General features: G+C 43.1%; 1 protein-coding gene across 2 annotated transcripts in view; it reads right to left on the bottom strand.

The window, feature by feature from the left end:
* Nucleotides 1–22,567, bottom strand: part of TSGA10 (testis specific 10) — a 71,417-nt gene that overhangs the window by 40,098 nt on the left and 8,752 nt on the right. For both annotated transcript variants that reach the window (XM_075590503.1, XM_075590504.1), the window contains exons 2-11: nt 19,828–20,043; nt 16,921–16,986; nt 16,081–16,231; nt 15,593–15,762; nt 13,160–13,315; nt 12,090–12,263; nt 10,829–10,906; nt 10,400–10,551; nt 6,749–6,864; nt 6,049–6,203 (exon numbers count right to left, since the gene is read on the bottom strand). In XM_075590503.1, coding sequence (XP_075446618.1) covers nt 6,049–6,203; nt 6,749–6,864; nt 10,400–10,551; nt 10,829–10,906; nt 12,090–12,263; nt 13,160–13,315; nt 15,593–15,762; nt 16,081–16,231; nt 16,921–16,986; nt 19,828–20,043 — 1,434 coding nt within the window. The remainder of the gene's footprint in view (nt 1–6,048; nt 6,204–6,748; nt 6,865–10,399; nt 10,552–10,828; nt 10,907–12,089; nt 12,264–13,159; nt 13,316–15,592; nt 15,763–16,080; nt 16,232–16,920; nt 16,987–19,827; nt 20,044–22,567) is intronic.

Below are 22,567 nucleotides of genomic sequence, written 5' to 3'. Positions count from 1 at the left end.
TTTGCCATTCTGTGCATGCGCAACCTATGGTCTGCGCGCGCAAACTACAGTATGCGCACGCAAACTACGGTCTGCGCATGCGCGCCGGGCGCACCCGCCCATTCTGCGCATGCGCGACTGAGGATCTAAGATGGCGGCCCCCTTCTCGGTGCCGCCGTATCGGCGGATCGCCGAAAAGCGGGGCATCGAGAAGCAGGGCCCTGTTGTATTCTTTATCTCTGACATTTTAGCCACTCAGAAAATACCACTTCGTATCAGAGAAGCCATAGATGAAAATAGGTACTGTGACAGAAACCAGGGGTTGGTAATAAACTCCATATACAGGGCTCCCAGGATACTGAACAGTTTCTGTCCTGTCTAAGCTGAACAGGGCAGCCTCGTGGTACAGGCACTCCATTCCACAGTTTGTCTGCTGCCTGTTTTCTGTCACCTGTCATGCTGATTAGAGTTCAGGTATATAAGACCTGTTTCCTGTTTCCTCTGGGCCCCGCCCAAGAGCCTGGAAGGCTGCTGAACTGCAGAGGGGTGAGAAAGCCTCTTTCCCAAATCGCTTCATTCATTCTGTTAGTTTGTCTAAAGACTGCAAAGGTACTTATTTTGTTGGTGGAAGTGGACAAGCCACTTCCAACTCTGAGTCAGGGACATCTAAGTTTAAGTTATCGCTCAGACGAGCAGCTTTTTGTTTGGCTTTGTTTTCTGTTTAAACTGTGGCAGTCTCAGTGCCTGGGACTGAATAAACCAGGCATAGCCTGTTTAAAGGAACAGTACGTGACGTCTCATCATTTAACCTACCCTAAAAGACCGTGTTCTAACAGTCCCGGACAGACGGCGGAGCCCCGGAGTAAGCCGTTTGTCACATATGGTGGAGAATGCGGGCAGAACACTGAAAGGTCTGGGGGTTAAAGAACTTTAAAAAAAAAAAAAAAGGTTTTTTTTCTCTCTCTCCAAACAAGATGGAAGACGTGGTGAGTGCGCTGGTACGCAATGTCGCTGTCCAGAAAGACGCGAATGAAGCCCAGCAACAGGCGAGTGAAACCCAGCGACAGCTGTTAATAGCCCAGCAAGAGACTAATGCAAACCAGCAAGAGACAAACCGCCTGCTGAGAGAGGAGCAAAAGCGGTTCGCTCAGGGCTTACAGCAGGAACTCGAGATCCTGAGGGGGACTATCAGTAACCTTCCACTGGCAGAGGCAGCCCCAGTTCCGAAAATGACCAGGGCAAGCCACTACCTTCAGAAGATGGGACCCTCGGATGATGTGGAAGCCTATCTTCTCACGTTTGAACGCACGGCACAGAGAGAGGGATGGCCAGAAGCTGAGTGGGCTGGTCTAATCGCACCCTTCCTAAGCGGCGAACCCCAGAAGGCTTACTTTGATCTAGAGCCAGCCGAAGCTAACGTCTATGCAAAATTGAAGTTCGAGATCCTCGCCCGCCTCGGCGTAACCACGGCTGTTCGTGCCCAAAGGTTTCACGCATGGTCCTTCACGATGGATAAAGCCACCCGAAGCCAGATGTATGACCTCATCCACCTCGCCCGGAAGTGGCTACAACCCGAGATCAACTCAGCAAGCCACATCGTGGAACGGTTGGTCATGGACCAGTTCTTGAGGAAACTTCCCTCTGCCTTACGCCGTTGGGTCAGTCGGAGTGACCCCCACAATGCGGATGAGCTTGTGGCCCTTGTAGAAAGGTACAGTGCAGCAGAAGAGCACCCGCAACCCACAGTCGTGGAGCAACCCCACTATCCGAGGTTCCAGGACTCTTCCAGAGACGGTAAAAGGGTACCGGGGTTAAGGGGCGCTGAAGAGCGGCGACCACCTTCACGCCGCTCCAGCAACAGTGGTTCGCACACTAAGGGCAATAGCCAACATGGGGAGCCGGGAAAAGGCTCTAAGTGGGACACAGACTATGTACCTAAATGTGTAAATTGTTATGAGAGGGGCCACACCGCGAAAGTCTGCCCACTAAATGCTGAACCCATGCAATGCAACAGCGTTGAACCTTATTCGCTGTAGTCCCAATGTATGGGCCCTAGCCCAGAGGACCCCTTGAATAACCATCTGTGGGCATTTGTAAAGGTTAATGGTAAGAGGGTTCGGGCACTTCTTGACTCTGGGAGTATGGTCACACTAGTGTCCGAATACCTATTGCCCATTAAGAAGAAACAGGTAAACAGTTCACAAAGAGTGGCAATTTGTTGTATACATGGGGATAATCATGAATATTCCACTGTTGATGTTTTTTTTTAAACAGAATTTGGTTCTTTAGATTTCAAGGTGGGTGTTGTACCCAAACTGGCACATGATGTGTTAATAGGGACCGACTTTCCCCATTTTCTAAAAATGTGGTCCCCAGCTCAGAATAGCGCCCAGAGTTCAATAGCAGACCATAACGAAGTGTTAGAAGAAACAAATCCTTTCCCTTTTTCAGAAATGGAGGTTGACGAGGGCCCAAATAAGAAGGGGGAAAAGGAGGAGTGCTGTGAAATTCCCTTCCCCATCACTACTTTGGTAGGGAATACCCCAAATCAAGATGTTGATCAGGCACTTACCACCCCAGTACAGGATAAGACCCTCGCTGACCTAGAGGTCAGTCCTGGGAGTTTTAAGAAGGCCCAGTGGGAGGACCCCACATTAGCGGTAGCAAGGGGAAATATACGGGACCAGAATAGTACTCATGGCCAACCAGATAGATCACTTGCTTACCCCTACTTCGAGGTAGAGAACGACCTAGTATATCGGGTTGATAAAAGAAAATCAGTTACAACTAAACAATTGTTGGTACCACGGACATTCCGTAACGTAGTATTACACCTCGCACATAGTCATCCATTGGGGGGACACCTAGGGGTGGAAAAGACAAAAGAAAAGGTTCTCCGAAGCTTTTATTGGCCTGGGGTTCTGGCAGAAATTACAAACTATTGTTCCTCATGCCCAGAATGTCAGATCACCGCCCCGTTCAAAGCATACCGCAGCCCATTGGTACCCCTTCCCATAATAGAGGTACCATTTGACCGGATTGCTATGGATCTAGTAGGACCCCTAATAAAGTCTGCTAGGGGACATCAGCATATATTGGTAATATTAGATTATGCTACCCGATATCCGGAGGCAGTTCCCCTACGTAGCACCTCTGCTAAAAACATAGCAAAAGAGTTAGTACTTCTGTTTTCCCGGGTCGGAATTCCTAAAGAGATCTTATCTGACCAGGGAACACCATTTATGTCCCAAGTAACAAAAGAGCTATGTAAACTCCTAAAAATCAAGCATCTCAGAACCTCAGTCTATCATCCACAAACAGATGGTTTAGTGGAAAGGTTCAATAAAACCTTAAAGAGCATGTTACGCCGGGCGGTCGATAAGGATGGGAAAAACTGGGACTGTTTGTTACCATACCTGTTATTTGCCATTAGGGAAGTTCCCCAGTCATCCACAGGCTTCTCCCCGTTTGAACTATTGTATGGCCGACATCCAAGGGGCTTACTGGATATAGCCAAAGAAACTTGGGAACACGAGGTTACCCCTTACAGAAGTGTAATAGAGCATGTTGCCCAAATGCAGGACCGCATTGCTGCAGTCCTACCCATAGTGAGGGAACACATGGAGAAAGCTCAAGAAGCACAAAGGAATACGTATAATAAGGGTGCTAGGGTCAGAATTTTTTTTCCAGGTGATAGGGTACTAGTTCTGGTTCCCACCGTGGAGAGTAAATTCCTTGCTAAATGGCATGGGCCATATGAGGTCTTGGAAAGAGTGGGAGAAGTAAATTATAGGGTAAGGCAGCCAGGTAGGAGGAAACCTGAGCAAATTTACCATATAAACCTACTCAAGCCCTGGAAAGATAGAGAGGTCTTGTTAACCCTAGTACCCCCAGGTCCGTCAGAGAATCAAGAAACTGACCCAGAGGTTAGCATAGCTGAAACACTGTCCGTGCATCAGAAACGAGAGGTCCAGAGTTTAGTGAGAAGGAACAAAGAAATCTTCTCTACACAGCCAGGTAAAACTAACGTAATTAAACATGACATAGTCTCTGAACCGGGGGTCCGAGTTAACCTTAAACCGTACCGAATCCCAGAGGCCAAGAGAGAGGCTATAAGTTTAGAGGTTAAAAAAATGCTAAAACTAGGCGTAATTGAGGAATCCCAAAGTGGGTGGAACAGCCCTATAGTTTTAGTCCCAAAGCCAGACGGTACAACAAGGTTTTGTAATGACTACCGGAAACTAAACGCGGTGTCAAAATTTGATACTTATCCTATGCCCAGGGTGGATGAACTTGTAGAGAGACTGGGCAAAGCCCGATATCTCACAACCCTAGACCTAACAAAAGGGTACTGGCAGGTTCCCCTCACAGAAAGGGCAAAAGAAAAAACAGCCTTCTCAACCCCAGACGGCCTCTTTCAATATAAGGTGCTGCCTTTTGGCTTACATGGAGCTCCCGCCACATTCCAAAGAATGATGGATAAAATTTTAAAACCACATGTTCGGTACGCTGCCGCTTACCTGGATGATGTGGTAATCCATAGTGAAGATTGGCAGTCCCACCTTCCAAAGGTCCAAGCTGTGCTCAACGCAGTTCGGTCTGCTGGACTAACTGCTAACCCCGCTAAATGCACTATTGGTCTGGAGGAGGCCAAGTATCTGGGGTATTCTATTGGTAGAGGGTTACTCAAACCACAAACACTCAAAGTAGAGGCGATACAAAATTGGCCAAGGCCAGTCACAAAAAAACAAGTAAGGACCTTTTTGGGGTTAATTGGCTACTATAGGAGGTTTATTCCCAATTTTGCAACTAAGGCAACCCCACTAACCGACCTCACAAAAGCAAGAGGACCGCTAATGGTAAAGTGGTCCCCCGAAGCCGAACAGGCCTTTAGAAGCCTGAAAGAAGCTCTCTGTGCCCAACCAGTGTTGGTCACACCTGACTTCTCCAAAGAGTTCGTAGTCCAAACCGACGCATCTGAGGTAGGGCTGGGGGCGGTACTCTCCCAGGAGTCTCAAGGGGAGGAGCACCCCATCCTTTATTTAAGTAGGAAACTAAATCCCCAGGAGAAAAATTACTCCATAGTCGAGAAAGAGTGTCTCGCAATAAAGTGGGCTGTAGAGACACTCAAGTATTATCTGTTGGGGAGAAAGTTCCGATTGGTCACAGATCATGCACCCCTTACCTGGATGTGTCAAAATAGGGAGAAGAACGCTAGGGTGACCAGGTGGTTCCTAAGCCTACAGCCCTTTAAATTTTCTGTGGAACACAGGTCGGGGCACAAACATGGCAATGCCGACGGGTTGTCAAGGATGCACTCCCTAATATCCATGGTCGCTCACCCCTCGAGGTCTGAGCTGGGGGGGAGGATATGTGACAGAAACCAGGGGTTGGTAATAAACTCCATATACAGGGCTCCCAGGATACTGAACAGTTTCTGTCCTGTCTAAGCTGAACAGGGCAGCCTCGTGGTACAGGCACTCCATTCCACAGTTTGTCTGCTGCCTGTTTTCTGTCACCTGTCATGCTGATTAGAGTTCAGGTATATAAGACCTGTTTCCTGTTTCCTCTGGGCCCCGCCCAAGAGCCTGGAAGGCTGCTGAACTGCAGAGGGGTGAGAAAGCCTCTTTCCCAAATCGCTTCATTCATTCTGTTAGTTTGTCTAAAGACTGCAAAGGTACTTATTTTGTTGGTGGAAGTGGACAAGCCACTTCCAACTCTGAGTCAGGGACATCTAAGTTTAAGTTATCGCTCAGACGAGCAGCTTTTTGTTTGGCTTTGTTTTCTGTTTAAACTGTGGCAGTCTCAGTGCCTGGGACTGAATAAACCAGGCATAGCCTGTTTAAAGGAACAGTACGTGACGTCTCATCATTTAACCTACCCTAAAAGACCGTGTTCTAACAGTCCCGGACAGACGGCGGACCCCCGGAGTAAGCCGTTTGTCACAGTACCTTATGTATGGTATGATTGGTGAAACCAGTTAGATGTACATGGATGCACTAACCTTGATTATGACACATACACAACAATTACATGTATATTAAATTGACTGTGAATGGCAAGACATACTTTAAAAGCAATGGTTTCCTCAAGTGAGGACATTTTTTCGGTCTTCTGGTCCACACTGTATAGCAAGATATCCTTTTCCTTGTCCAGCTCGGTAAGAGTTGCCTTGAGGATGCTAATTTCTTCTCGCTGGGAGAGGCTTTGGCTTGTTTGTTCAGCTTTGGATGAAACATACCGTTATCAGTAAATCAACTTATTTTCTGTCTACAATTTTTAACATGAATATTATTTGCTCCCACTAAAAGTCTCACGTAATTAAAGATGTAAAAGATGACAACAAGCAAATTAGGAGTGTTTACTCCTAAAATATCTATAAACGACTTACATTATTTTCATCTAAGGAATAAGAAATACAAATGCAAAACATACACATATTCATATTGGCTGCTGACAAAAATCACCAACTGCACCTTTCTCAAAAATGTTGTCAATGCTAATTTTGCATACATTCACCACAAAAAAAATTGGCCAAGTAAATCCACAAGCAGCTTTTACTAATAACTTTGAATTTGAGGGAACATTTGTGAAACGAACGAGGACATCTCTAAAGTTAAGCCAAATTGACGAACAGAAAGTAAAAACTAAACAACTTGAGATTTAATTCTGACAACCCATATGAACAATTTCATAAATAGCTGAATGAACTGGCCTCTTGGAATTTTGGCCTGAGCAGAAGTTATTAGACGTCCCTGCTCCAACATACCAATTTTTTCCTCCAGCCTCACAATTTTCTCCTGTGCTATTTGCAGTTCATTTTGCTTCAGTGCAAGGCGTCGTTGAGTCTCCTCCAAGGTGTGCTCTGTCTTATCATTCAGCAGCCTGTGAATGTAACAATATTGTCAGCCACAAGTGGAAGTGATGTGGAAGATGCATTGGTGACTCTCTGAGACAAGGGGCAAATCACAATCTCTTTGTTCCCCCTGCACCAAAATGAGATTGTATTGCACATTTTACAATACATGCAAGTTGTGTACACTGTCTGCTATGAAGCAGTTGGTGTCTGACAAGATAATTCAATGTATATAAATTAGGGTTACCATAAGTCCTTATTTAAAACAGAAGACATCAAAAGCCGACCGCGAATGCACAAGTGATGAGCGCCGATCCCGCATTTGTGTAAGGCACTCACTCGCACATGCGCAGTCTGCTTTTATTCGCGCATACGAAAGTGGTAAGTGTTGAATGCGTGAGTGCTGACTGTACGCTGACCGTGTACTACTCAGGCATGCATGGTTGGCGCTCATCGCTCGCCCATGTGTGGTCGGCTTTCGTTTGTGCATGAACACCACTCACGGATGCATGGCCAGAAATCCCGAACGTTTTAAGATATATCAGAATTCCTCCCGGCTGACGATCTTAAATCGAAAAGCCCGACATGTCCAGGAAAGTACGGACGTATGGTAACCATAATAAAATTAATTCATATTAATGACTCCTAAAAGGTTCTCAGCAATAAATAGATCCACGTGTATTGCCCTGAGGCACTTAATCAATTTTTTGGTGCATGTGGCAAAGTGAGATAAAGTGACTTGCCCATGGTCATAAGGAGCCGACACCGGAATTTGAACCATGCTCCCCTGCTTAAAGTCAGTGTCACAGAGTCACTCTTCAGATCCAATAACACAACAAATGAGAACTAAAACATTCAGCTGAACCCCGTAATAACGCGGTGCTCGGGGTCCACACAATGCGATCGCGTTATAAGCGGATCGCGGGGGGGGGGGGGGGGAAGGGAGAGGAGAATGGCAGCAATCAGGGGTTCCACGTCCACCGGAGGGGGAGAGCTGGGATATCTCTCCAAGCTATCCCAGACCCTGTGGCGCAGCAGCCGTATGTGTATGTATTTCTGTGTGTGTGTCTGTCTGTCTGTCTGTGGTGGTGATGTTGCAAAATGCTACAATCTTTGCTACAGTTCATTCAGTTGTATACAGAAAACCCCAACTGCGTTTCAGAGATGTGTGTGACTTGTTAAAAATCCATTAGGGTGCTCACTCTTAGAATATTTTCTCTCTTCTGAAAGTGTAAAACTGTAAAATATAGAGAAGCACACGCCACTCCAATGGTGCAGACACCTTTAATAGCACAAGGTAAGAAATGGTAAGTTGATAAAAACACTCACACTTCACATCAAGCACAGATTGAACAGCGTCTCATACACTCCCCCCACCCGTCCCTCCCTCTTTCTGTGTGTCACGGTGGATGCCGCAAGAAGCTATTGCACTCACGCTCACTTCCGTGTCATTTGACGCCAGAGCCGAGGAGCAGGGGGGAGGGGCACAGGCTGCAAGCTCCGTGAAACATCACAAACCGGCAAAACTAGAAAGACGCATGGTAGGAGATGAGCTGCTTCTTGGCTTATGTCATGCTGCGTTAGGCCTCGGACATGGTCAAAAAGAACGTGCTGAGGTGCGCTGAGCCGCGCTGAGGGGAAACATTATCCCTATCAGCGCGGCTTTAAACGGCGCTTCCGCACGCAGGCGTGCGGAATTTCAGCAGACAGATCAATTTTACTTTTCCTGCTGAGGGAAGCGCATGTCATGTGGCATGTCATGTGACGTCGGCGCCGTGACGTGGCATCGTAGGCCCGCCTCCAGGCCCGCCTCCCGTCCGGCTCCCAAGCGCGCTCGCTGACGCTCATGCAGGGACATGAAAAATCTCCTGCTTGAGCAGGAGAGCATGAGCGTCAGCGCTGCCCAGCACTCTTCATATCACCATGTCCCAGGCCTTATAAGCAGATCTGCGTTGTATCGGAGGATTGCGCTATAACGGGGTTGAGCTGTAGTTGGGCGAGTGAGTGAATGGATATGCAATGATATCAATTAAGGGTTAATGTGACTTTCTGAGAAGGTATTTTAAAGGGGTGGAAAGTGTATCAATATATTCAGGATTATGTTCCTAAGTAATTGGAACAAATCCCTCAAACATAAAAAGGATGATAACCCTTTTGGTGACAGGGGCACTGTAACGGAGAATTAATCTTGTCTCAATGAGGCTTTACTAGAAAGCCTCAGTGGTCTGAGGAATCCAGCAGGGAGCTAGTTAATTGCAGCTAAAAACAATTAACCGGTCTCCACCTGGTTAATCAGACCTGTGTAAAAGCCTCCTACTGTGAACTAACCCAGGGGAGTTCAAACTTTTACTGCTGCGCCCCCGTCTGGCCTGCTCCTGAGTTCGTGCCCCCACTCCTACCTTGCAGCTGCGTCAAATGACGCTCGAGGTCATGTGACGTCAGGTCACGTGACCCACGGCGTCATTTGACGCCTGTGACGTCACATGACCCCGCAGCGTCATTTGACGCCGCGTTGCCATGGAGACGCTTCACAAGCGTATGAATCCCGGTAAGTTTTATTGTTTCAGAGGCTTCACGCGATCCCCCGGCATTTAATTTAAATGCCTTAGGGAAGAGCGCAGGCCCTCTGCAACCGCCCGTGCCCCCCCAGAAAAATCTCCCGCCCCCCAGTTTGCGCACCCCTGAACTAACCACGAGACTTGAGCACACAGTATTATTGTGTGCTGATGTCAAGACACCAAGGGAACAGACCTGGAAGAGAGCTTTCAGGGTGAAGTAAACCCAGGAACCTACCAAAAGCTGGCCCCTCAACGAACACCCATCCAGACCCAGAACCAGAGACTGACCTGAAGGGCCACCTGCTTTTAGGTACCTCTTGAGACTTTGGGGTGATAGGCTGGTAAGGGTCTTTTCTTCCCAGCCTTGCAGATAGGGACTGGGGAAGTGAGTCAGCCCTTACACAGGGATAGGCTGTTTGTTTATTTGTTTATTTTTGTATGCTGTATATTGTTTAAAGGGGCAGGCTGAATAAAGCCATGTTTTAATTTCCCCAAATCTGTCTCTGTGTGTGTACCTCTGCACATGTCTCTTACAGGCACGAACGAACTGCATGCTTCAAAATGGCATATTTACCCCTTTTGCTCTAGAGGGAAATAAATCATTCCTCTAATAAAGCTTCTTTAATTTAACGTTAGAATTGGGTTAATTGGATCTTTACATATTAGTTTCACCCAGATATGGATTCAATTGTTTGCCTTATTTATCCTCAGAAATGTCCACCGAGATTAATTATTATATTGTTATTAACAAATATTTGGCAAATCATGAAAGGTCGACAAAGAGAATATGCATTGTGTAATATAAAAGAACCATCAATGTGGGTGCCAGTTGCTTTAATCGATGTTCTATAAATGCAAAAACAAATTTCAACTGAATTCTGGGTGGCTATATGGTCTCAGAGAATAAGTGACTGTATTAGGGCAAATAGGGATATATTTAGTGTTAGATTTGACCCTTCTCTGAATAAACCGACCGACCATCAACTACCTAGAAGACTATCTGTACCTCAGTGAATCGCACTCTGATTTTTGCCGGCTCAGTTCATTTTCTGTATCCATTGTCCTCCTTGTTAGTATTTTCATCTCATTCTCTACAGATGATATTGTCTCCTTCATTAGAGAGAGCTTAGACTTGTGCTCCAATCGCTCATTTTCCATCTATACGAGACAAAATGCATTAATAAAGCTTTGTTTTCCTTTATAACTTCAATAGGTAACCACACATCTTCCTCCCCATTAGACATGTGTTAAGAAATGGAAATACAAATATATGATGGTCCCACAAGGCATCAGTCGTATCCCCTTTTGTTTGTTTCATACTATAATCTTCATAGGACTATTTTATGCCAGTTTTTTAGTCTGTTCATTCTTCAGATTAGAAGACAAGCACATGAAATATAATGGATTGAAGTTATTGTTTATTATGTATTCTTACAGTACGAATTGATGACTGAAGCTCCTCTATCCGCTGCTCCAGGTGAGCTCTGTCATTGATAGCAGTCTCTTGAGAAATCTGTATGTGGATAAGCAAGAACCTGATAAGGTTACCGGAAGGTTGTTCAACAGAGAAAAGTACAGTAGACTCAGCAACCACATCCCTGAAAACAGTGCAAAATCGTTTCGGTCCCCCTTTGAAACTTTCTCAAGACTTTTATGTAAAGTATATATGAGTGGTTTGACTGGCTTTGCATCTAATCCCATGCTGTGCTTAAAAGCTGTGTGAACAGCAGAGCATTCGCTTATATGGGTTTCATGTAAAAATTGATATATATATATATATATATATATAGCAACTGTAAATATTACTGTATGTTCATTTGCATGTCTTAGACAGGTCTGCAACCCCGTCTTTCGCTTATATATATATATATATATATATATATATATATATCCACAACCTCCTGAAAAGATTAGGAGAATGATATGCAAAGTTACAGAGCTGAGAAGCTTAGGGGGGTATGTTGCATAATGTGCTACAAAACGCAATTATTGTTTTGCACCACTTTGTGCTGGAATCAAAAGTATGAACTTGTTATTTGAGTTTTTACATCTGATGTTGATCACTTAAGCATAGAGGTTAATGTCACCAGAGAACTGGTAGATTTACCTTTTGTAAAGAGAATTTGTTTTTTTTAACATAAATTTTTGATTAAAGTATTGGGGTACAGAAGGGAAAAAGGATAGGGAAAGCTGTTAATCATTACAATATAACGACAGTTGTTTTTTTAATACCGGGAACTTAACGAATATTCGTAGTCATAGTACTACATGGAAACTATATAGGTCACCACTCAGGGGAGGAAGAGGGGGGACATCAGAGAATTTTTTTAAACAAAAGTTACATATCTAAACATTGATAATCCCATTAAAATCTTGCACGGAAAATCTCTTCCCCTTTCTGCTTCAATAATAACCCTTCCCCACATCGCTCACTGATATAAGTAGGGAAAAGTTGATAGAAAAAAACCACCAAGATTAAAAAACACAAACAGATACAACATTAAATTGGCTCTCAGCATCTTCTTAATGCTATTTGCAACCTTTGACACACATTCTCCTTAAACTTTTGATATTGCACCTCAATAGTAGTCACACATAACCATTGTAAAGAGGTTGAGATGCTGTATCAGAGCTCAAGGCATCAATGCTTGTTTAAGCTTTACACACATACCTATATGCCCAGTGTTGTTTCTCACCTTTAACCTCTCTCTCAGGCTGTCCCGTTCTGTAGTCATTCTGCGTAAGTCGGAAATGGCACTGTCGCGCTCGGTTTCTACACGTCGCAGGATGGCTTGAGCTGTTAGGTTGGCTTTGGAAGTTTTTGGGGACTGCATGAGCTCCCGTCGAAGTTGGGTTATTTCTTGCTGTGCCTGATAGATGACAAAAGTTTGCACCATACAAGTTATGACATAGTGTAGTTCCATGTTAACATTAGAGGATTTAGGACAGAAATCAGAAAGTCCTCCCATCAGTTTAGGTTAAAAAAAGATGCTGTTTGAATCCCTTCAGGGCAGAGAAATCCGAGGTTCTGTGTACAGTACAATACTTGGTTCAAATATACACAGAAATCAGATGCACCTGGTCTTGGTAATGGTAACATGTAAGTACGACAGATCTAAAGGAAACACTGAAAGGTTTTTTAAAGACCCTTGTAGTTTCCAATGTCACAGTTGTCAGGATGTCAGGTTTATTGGTGGTATCAATCTGAATATGCACGTTTCAGAAACCACGGTTTTGAAGCATGATTTGATTTCTGAAGCATTTATTCCATATTATTACTGAGATAAAAAGAAAGCCTCATTCCTCCAACACGATAACCAAGACACGGAGTTTGTGTTATTATTATCATCGTTTACTTATAACGTACAGTACCAGCATACTTCACAGTGCAATAAAATAGTCGGAATACAGTAGTGATACAATTACAACAATAACAAGCACTGGTATAGTAGGTAAGGAGGACCCTGCCAATGCTATGTGTATTTCCTATGGCAGTCCTAGTTTCAATCATTTCTCTAGAGGAAAGTCCAGATAAATTACTAGTTACTCATCTTTATAGGATAAGAGATTGATGCAATAGTAAATATGACAAAAACAATCTAAGCTGACATCCCAACATCAATTGCTACTTTGGTGTCCTGTCTGTAGTCACAAAACAAGGCACTGATTAATTATTGAAGAAATAATTTACTCATGCATTCTCCTACACAATTAAGTGGTATATTATGTTATATTATGAATATATCATTTATTTGTGAATAATTACCCGGTCATACAGCACATTGGTTTTGTCCCGCTCCGATGTCATAACTTTGACGTTACCCTGGATTTCCGCCATGTGACGCTCATACTTTTCTAGCATGGTCTGGAGCTCGTCTCGTTCCCGGGCAGTTTTCATGAATTCGGGATCAAACTGTACAGACTGGAATAATGGTGGTAAATTAAATACACAGGCATATGTAGATAAACATGGACATATATAATAAGACATAAGATAAATAATAGCTAAATAAAATGGAATAGCTCCTATTTATTTAAAGTTAGCTTCTATGATTTTTTTATTATGTTTGCTGATCATTTTGTTCAGTTGTTGCACATAACATTGTATGAAAGGGTCGTAGTGAAATGTTTACATCATCAAGTCCTAATTTCCAGATACTACAACTGAAGATTATACTAACTGCCCACTGGAAACAATATTCACAGAAGCCCAAACTGACCCGTGATCTGAAAACAATACACAGAATAAACAGTATTTGCTTACAAATTTCTTGTCTGGTTCATATTTCAGAGAATAGTCAGAAAAGGTGACAAGGGCAATAGAGGATGTTCCTGCCTCAGTACATGGCATCTCTATGTTTGTGTGAACTTTGACGTTGCAATGTTTGGATCTTTTTGCTCTAAAGTACAATTCACAAGGGGGAAGCAATTGCTCCCTTCAGAACTTGGCCTCTTCAAAATATTAGCTACTGTATGACCTGTGCCTGCTGATATTACAGGTGGTTAGATTAGATTACGGTATGTAATGAGAGATGTGATGACAGAAAGGGGGTTATGCTATGGGAGTCAACCGCTCCTTAGAAGAGTCAATGTGAGTTGGCACAAAACAGTGATATTTTTGGAGATCATGAAAAAAAAAATAGGTATTTACCTTGTATTGCTTTTAGATTACGGCATATAATTACTAAGGGAAAATAGAATAATAAATATATATATATTAATAATAATTTCATAAGACACCTTCCTGTGTTTAAACGTAAACATAAATTAAGGCCTATTCAAGTCTTCTGGCTCAGGAAGGTGTCTTAAAGAAAGCACTGCTCAGAAATATGGCCCTAGGTCTTTAGACCCTTTTGTTAATTTTTTTTAATGTAAACTATAGTGGTTTTCAAATGTTTTAGCCTATAAATCTACAGACCCATATGAATATATGTGATAAACTATTTTTTTTTTTTTCAACTTTCATTTTTATTTGTGGAAATCCGATCTACAGACACGCACCGCCCATGGGCGTACATTATGGTCAAACCACATTTTTATGAGAAAACAGCTGTCGACACTGACAGCACCAAACGAACCCCAATTAGGGATTTAAGACAGGACGTACTTGACTTACAGGACTGGGGAGGAGACGTATGGTGGAGGGGGAAGAGGGGGGGGGAGGCGTTCTTGCGATATTCTGGCGAGGGGTTGAAGCGACTACAAGTAGCTGGAGATTCACTTTGATAGGCCTGTTGCTCATTGTAGTGTGTGGGTGGCCCTAAATAACGTCTCCCTACGTCTATGTCCCGTCTGGTGATAAACTATTTTACTGTATGATGTCCTGATTACATGTTCCTCACTGGAGATATATCTGGCACACATCTTACTTGAATAAATGCAGGTCAGTTGCCGGTGCTCGCTGGATCAGGGAGTATCCTGTAGGTCCCTTGTAATAGCACAATATACAGGAATATCCTGGCACGCAGGCTTTTCAAAAGGAGATTTAATCACAGCCAAAAAATCCAACCTTTGAACTGCACATGCTGTACAGTCTTACTCAGGGTGAGGGCTAGCCCTCACCTTGAAAAAAACTGCATGTGCAGTTGAAACGTTGGATTTTTTGGCTGTGGATAAATCTCCTTTTGCAAAGCCCGAGTGCCAGGATCTTCCTTTCTATTTTGATAACATGTTCCACTGTATGCACTGAAGAAATGTTCATGCTTACACATGTTCCAATGATCTTCCACATGAAATATCCATTATCATAAACACACACAAATAAATGACAACAATCACACCTACAGGTTGGTCTATATCTGGTGAGATCTTTCTTCAGACAGAATTGTATTGTTCAATACAATCCCTCTAATGTATAAAATACATATATAAGACAATAAACCAGATGCCTAACCTGGATAACTCATGAAACTATTTTCCAAATTGTCAGGCCATGGAGGCAAACACCCAGAAGAAAGTAACAAATGACACCATGTGGATATTTTGAAGAGTTAAAACATTCAATATCAAACGGATTTGAAATAGATTAGAGAAATATAAAGTGGATGTAACTGACTAATTGTTAATTATTTTTATTTAACCCCTTTGCTGCCAGAGGGAAGCACATCGCATTGGACAGTCCCTTCTGACAGCAAATGGGTTAATCGGTGTTCAGATAATCCCCAATTAAACAGGGTTTTGATCATCCAAAATGGCGGACCTGGGACGGGCTACGCTTTGGGCTGCCACTCCTACTACGCAGCATCTTCCTCAGATTCTCTGCTTCCCTCTTGTAGTGATCCTTTTCCTCCTCCAAGGTCTTGATGAAGCAGTCGAGCTTAGAGGGAGTCATGGTCTTACTCTTCTCGTTCGCCAAAACAACGTTCTTCTCTGTCAAAAGGGGAGAAGATTGGATTATTGATCAGAACTCATTATAAAAAAAATATAACAAATAGAAGTTTACAGACTAGACAACCAACATGAAAGATTGCTGCATGTATACATTTATAAAAACGTGAACGCATACTGTTTTGTAGTCTCAAAGAAACATTGTTTGCACTCCTCTAAATGACAATTAGTGTTTACTTCTGGTGTCGGTCACACTTTTGCAGAAGTAGTTTTTCAACGTTTTAGGGTGGCACATTTTAAAAATGATGGCTGTAATGACAGATAGCCCTTATTACACTCTGTAGTTGTTTTGTAGCTTACCTGATCTCTCCAGTTTTTCAGCCTTCTTGCCCAGCCTATTTTTCTCCTCCTGAAGCTGGTCTAACAGAATGTTCAGGGTCCTGTTCTCTCCCCTTTTTGCCTCTAGTTCGACTTCTGCCTTTTCTAGATGTTCTCTGGTAGCACCAGCATCCTGATATTTAAGATCAAAAACATTTTGCATGCTGTAGCCATACACTAATCTGAACACGGTTAGTTTAACTGTGTCGTCATACAACAAGCAAAATAAACAGGAACACCCTCTTTGCTAATACATGCAGATGTAGCTAGAGAAACTTTCACTGCTTTCTTCCAAACAGTAGCATCCCCCCAGCATTGGGAAATCCGTTTGAGCCGGTCCCATTCAGAAGTACGGAGCCTCTACAGCTAACTGCAGCTTTAACTTTTCCCGGATACGTGGCATTTTGCTTTTTTGATGCTGCAGCTCCAGGAAAAGTAAGTCTGACTACATCTGTAAAAGCACAAAGGATCCCCTCATAATGATAAAGTGGCCACTTCCGTGCATTGAGTTTCCACAGAAAAATGTAATTGTTATGTATGTAGAATAATTTTTCGAGACAATTAAGCTTCTCATGGGAGAATCAAGCTTTAATAAACAATATTGGAACATTCATAGCTGCTCAACCAGCCTAATCACTTATGTTGGGACCCGCGGGCACTGGACAGGTACGTGAAAAGGATTATAAACACATTTAAGAGGACACACAATCCCAGCAAGCTCAAAACCCAATACATTTTAAAGAGTTTTATATGGCCAAGTTACAGGACCACCAATATTGGATATGGGAAGCAGACAACTCAGAAAATGAACGATTTACTTACTGATGTTAGATTTTTGATGGTGTTCTCCAAGTTCTCTATGGTTCTCTGCTGCCGTCTAATTTCAAGCTGAAAGCACAAGAGCACCAGCGCTCACCAATATGTCAGACATGAGTAAATGGTAATGCCCGGAGCAGCAGCCCCAACCATTGCCGTTTTTTAAACTATTTGAACTACACCGTCAAACCATTTCCCATACACACTTCAACCATCATGGGACGAAAATCCGTGTGATCATAGTGATTGTTGGGAACAGAGGAAATCCTAATGCAAGCAGAGTGAAAGTCTACAGGGGAAGTATTTGTAGTGTGAAAGGAGGGAGAACTTTAACAAAACTCACCGTATGAAGGGTACACTAAATCCTAATATAGAGCACCACAAATGTATTTGGTTATTTTATGTAAAGTAATAAGGGTGCCAACATTAGCCAAGCAGCTAAAAGTCTATGATGATAAATATATGATAATAGTTCATCTCGTAGAACTCAATTAAAATTAAAAAAAAACATATTTATTTTTAAAATACGGTAATACAAAAAAGTAAACTGTTCACCTTAATAGTGAGTGAATCTTTTTTAAGGTAGTCAAATAGACTAAAATAATTATTTTAATATATCTTTTTAATTTTGACTGTTATGTGGAAAAAAGCCCCTTTAAACAAGGATTTCAGGTGAGCATCCGACACATTTCTAGACTTGTACCTGTAACCTGGAGAGTGTTCAATTTGTCATTACAATTATCTAAGCTTCCATTCTGGAATCAGATGGCATAGAGAGCAGGTCGATGTAACACAATAAGCCTGCTGGTTCAATGTCCCAGGTGCTGGTCTGCTGATGATCTGGCTGTGAAGGACAATCACTACACCACAGGGTTCTGATAGATCTCTGAGTCACAATAAGTATTATTTAGAACTCTGGCAACCTGATGAGTTGATTGATTTAGTTCAAGGCAGAGGAGTTAAATGCTGCATCTTAAACAGTGATGAAGATACTGCCTTTAAAGTAAAATAATCTGATGTTGGTGTCAGATCGTTGTTCCAGTGTTGGATCCTTGGGACAACTCAGTTTATCCCTGTTAAAGCACTAACATAAATGATGAATATGGATATAATGTGCATTTGAAATTATACTCTGAGTACAACAAAGAGAGGCCAAAAAAGGAAAGTGAATTTCAGAGGAAAAAGGTACAAGTATAACAAAAGGCAACAGAAAAGGAGCAAAGAAAGATAAGAACCAAAATGCATATGCAAGAAAGAACCAAAAATAGCAAAATGTAAGTTTTTAGCCTATATTGAATGTAAGCATCAATGGTTAATAAGCGAAGCACAATGCCTGATGTTGAGCAACACTTGCCATTTTGGGTACTCCGTGGGACATATGTATGCTCCCCCCACAGCTATTATTATAGATTTGTTGTAAATTGTGATACCTTCTACAGGACTAACGTTATTGTTCTTCATAAATTAAACTATAGAGTACAAAGCTCATCGGCTGTACACTTGAAGAGGAAACCTATGACATTATGCAAGCTCTATACACTGAAAATTTCAACTACGAAAAACTCGAATGTTGATCTGTAAAGAGGCATCACACCCTACAGTACAAGAAATGTGCATTTCTCACGGACCAATACAGCTATTAGAACTATGAATTAGAGATTATTAAGACAATTATACAGACATGAATTTGTTTTGTTTTTCTACAGTTCCCCACCCTTTGACTGCACCGTGACTACTTTGAACATTAAATAAAATGTTATTCAATGACATGGGTATTGCATTTAATTTCATAAAGACAATCCAAATGCTAATTTTGTAAGTAACTCAGATAATATGAAGTAGGTACCCCTGCTTCTTTAAAGATTCACTACTGTGTTACTAAAACAGCCCTTCGCAAAGTTGCTGAATAAGAGGCACAGACAGCATTGATGTGAATGTTAATTTTCACGAAGTGTTGCAGATATAAAAGATAAAATACTTTGCCTCACAACTGTTCCTAAGCTTCATTGCTAGCCAATAGGAGACCTGCCTAGCGGAACTCATTTTACAAATGATGACTGGGAAGAACAATGATTGATGTAATGCGAGTATATATTCCAAAGGTGGAGCATTAACCATTTTCAGTGTCTTGGTAATAATGTACCTGCTACGTCCTGGCCCGCCTGATTTCCTCTTGATGTACCACGTGCATCATGGCAAAATGCTAGTTTTTCAGAGGCTGATCCTGGCGGGCAGAGCATGCAGAAACCCCCTCTACTTTCATTTCCTTCAACCGGGGGCGGTCATATGGTCACTGCTAAAGTGAACATATGAACACAAATGCCACCGAACCTCTGGCAACAAAGGCAGTGCCACGTTGTGGATCAAAAAATAAAAATAAACTGCTTATTAGTGTAATTGGCTTCCATATAAAGATTCAGTCACTGCTTTACTTATGTGTATCTTGTGTTATTTGTATGTGTTTGACTAATGATGGCATCAGAATTACTTTGCCGACAAAGAACAAAGCAAAAAGAACAATGTGCCTGTGACGACTGACAACATGTCATTATTAGAATGCATCAGATACAATTTGTAACCTAGCTCTCCCCCCCCACCCCCCCGCAAAGCATTTGTTTTACGTGGAAACACCTTTCACATTTTAGGTTAAAGTACACATCTTGAAATATGTGTTTAAAAATACTTACAGTTGTCTGATAATGTGTTTAACATTTTTTTTAATCAGTACAAGAGGACAGGCACTTTAAATATAATCTTGAAGGAGTTATTATATGTAATAAAAATGAAACCGAGGAACTTTTGTTTTACATGAGTGCCCCTATTATCCTCAAATTAATTTTATTATTTAATGATTTTATCATTTTAAAGATGTCCTTCCATCATATTTAATTCATTCCAGACACCTGTACCTACCTTAGAGTCTTCCACTTCTTGTTCAGCAGCATCCAGAACCTGATCCTTATCTTTCTCCAGCTGTTCTGCTAGCTTGTCTATTTCAGTCAGTTCCTTGCACAGCTGCTCATTCTTGCGAGTCAAGACATCCACATGACTGCTCACCGCCTCCTTGTTATCCTGCAGGTGGAAGATGTGCTGCTCCAGGCTGCGGTTCGTATTCTGCAACTCATCGATCTAAACAGGGAAAGACATTATCCACATCAAACACAAGCATTTTTTAAAGCAGCATCACTCCTAAAAACATTGTTGATAAATACACCGGAAAGCAAAGTAGTCTTTTGAAAACGTTTTTATTTATGTAACATAGCCTCCCGGCAGTTACTTCTTTTTCTGGGCCTTTCCTCTGTCAGTCCTGTTAGTGCAGGCAGTGGAAAGGTTAATTCCTTTATTAGGCCTGTGTGTGTATTCCAGCCTTGAATAATGTATCCGTATTCAAGGGCGGGCCTAGCAACTCAGAGGATGTCAATCTGTGGGGTGGATATTGGTTGGAACGCCCCCTGATGTGTGTGGGCCAATCTGTATCCGGCTCTGGCTTACTATGAGTCAGAGTTAGAGACACTCCCCAAGGATGTTCAAATTGGGACAACCTCCTAAATTGTCAGTTGAGATTTGATACTGGAAAGAAGAAGTTAAATAGGACAGAGAAAGTCTCTCCCTTCCCCTCCCATGCTAGGATGGGGATGGGAAGGGAATTATACTATCTAGACAGGGATCTGATCTAGAGAGAAATGTATGCTGTTAGAGATCATGGAAGACTGCATTCTCTGTACTGGAGCTGTCTATGAATAAATATAGAAAAGACTTTGCTGTGTGCGAGTTCCTGTCTCTGGAGAAGGAGTGTCAGTGGGGGGTCCATCCCTTGAAGATCTACAGGGGATCCCCGCTGGCTGGAGGCGCTGTGCACCATCAAGAGATAAAGGTAATCTGTCCCTCCTGTTCCCTGTCCTGGCTCTCCCCACACCACCGCAGAGCCCTCAGCCCTCCTGTTGACAGCAGGTCACAGCACCAAAACCACCTGAACGTAGCCGAGGAGTGTACCCCCAATCTCATTTAGGGGGGGGGGTATGATAAAAGGGCTACATTTATATATCAGTTTACATTTTTATTTCCCCTCAGAACTCATTATACATAGATACTAAATTATCAGACAGCAAATCCGACGGTAAACAAGTGGATTTTAGGGAGAAAATAGTATGTCAAAATATTATGCATTTGGTTGTATTTCATAAAAGTTGCGGCCCCAGATGGGGGCAATTTGAACTAATGGCAGTACAGCAGATACGTTTTTGAGGTGTAACGGTATTTCTGGCCCGGCCTGACCCACCCAATCTCACATTGGCCCCTGTGGTCTAACCGGTCCCCATTACAGTGTGGTAGTGTCTGGTGGTGCACCTGTTGGCAACAGGATTCCTGAGTCTCCCGCATGATGGTGTGTGGGGAGGACCCGTCCAGACAGGCAGCTGAGGTAGTGTGCTGAGTCCTACCTAGTTCCAGTGCAGCGCCTCCACCTCATCAGGGTCCCTTCGGTCACTTGGGGATGGTCCTGACGAGGAACTCCTCTGTGGTGCTCCTCTCTGTACATTCACTCCACACATGTACACGAGAGGGTTTTGGATTGAGAACATCTTTATTGCCTAAGTGGGCTAGCTGCCCCTCGCAGTAGTTTCTTTAGCCACTCATTGTCCCTCAGTGCTTCCCTTTGAAAGGTGTAATTCTCCTTTAATAGGGATTCCTTATCCCAGCCGGAATCTCTGCCCTGTGCCAGGTCCCTGGACACAGTCTTCTCTTCAGTTACTATAACATAACTCTTACTCCTCCCAGAACTCTGGCAGAACTACTCAGAACTCAGATAGAACTAACTTTTAGACACAGTGCTGTGCCTTATGTACACTCTGGAAGCTGACACACCTCTGACATCACTAACCATGGAGTCAGAGCATGTGACCACTCCCATCCATACACAGGGCACCCCACCAGGGTGTGAGGGCAAACGTCCATAATTACTGCTGGCATGCCCACAACTTACCAGGCCTTACTGTCAGCAGGAGAGATGACTGTAGCCATTTTACATGACCGCTACATTCTCCCCCTGGTGAATCCCATCGTCCTCGCAGGGACCTAAATTTGTACGCCTTCTTCCAGGAAGCACTGTAACACATGACATAATTATGTTAACTTCACATACAAATTTTCATAATACCATAACAAAATGTCTACAGTACATTCCGCCAAGCCCGCCCCGACCAGCAGCCACGAGCCCGCAAAATGCCTTAGTACCCCCTAATAATAGTGGTTCGGGTCAGGTTTCTTAACCTCTCTACCACCCATGTCCAGGACCGTGACATGATAGTGCCTAGGCAGTCCCCTCTCGGGCCTATAGGTCACCCTGTGTTTGTGTATATTCCTCCCTATACTCCACACTCGCATCAGGTGATCTATTCTGTCCTCTGCCCTCCTTCCAGTAACTTCACTCCCCTTATTGACTAGGTACATCTCGATGGTTTCCCTAAGCCACCTTTCCCTGTTCTCTTCTATCTCCTCCATGAGGGGTTCAGGGACATAAGGGTACTCCAACCCGTGGGAAGACTTGTATCGAGCCATTATTGCCCGCTCCGCCCTACTGACCCTAATTAGGTCAGCCCTACCTGCCCTCCCAGGTAGCACCCATGACAGGGGTTCGTCAGGATCCACAGGGTCT

This window comes from Ascaphus truei, chromosome 3 (assembly GCF_040206685.1).
Source record: "Ascaphus truei isolate aAscTru1 chromosome 3, aAscTru1.hap1, whole genome shotgun sequence".
Taxonomy (NCBI): Eukaryota; Metazoa; Chordata; class Amphibia; order Anura; family Ascaphidae; genus Ascaphus; species Ascaphus truei.
The sequence above is the reverse complement of the archived record's forward strand: the minus strand, read 5'-3'. Positions and strand labels throughout refer to the sequence as shown.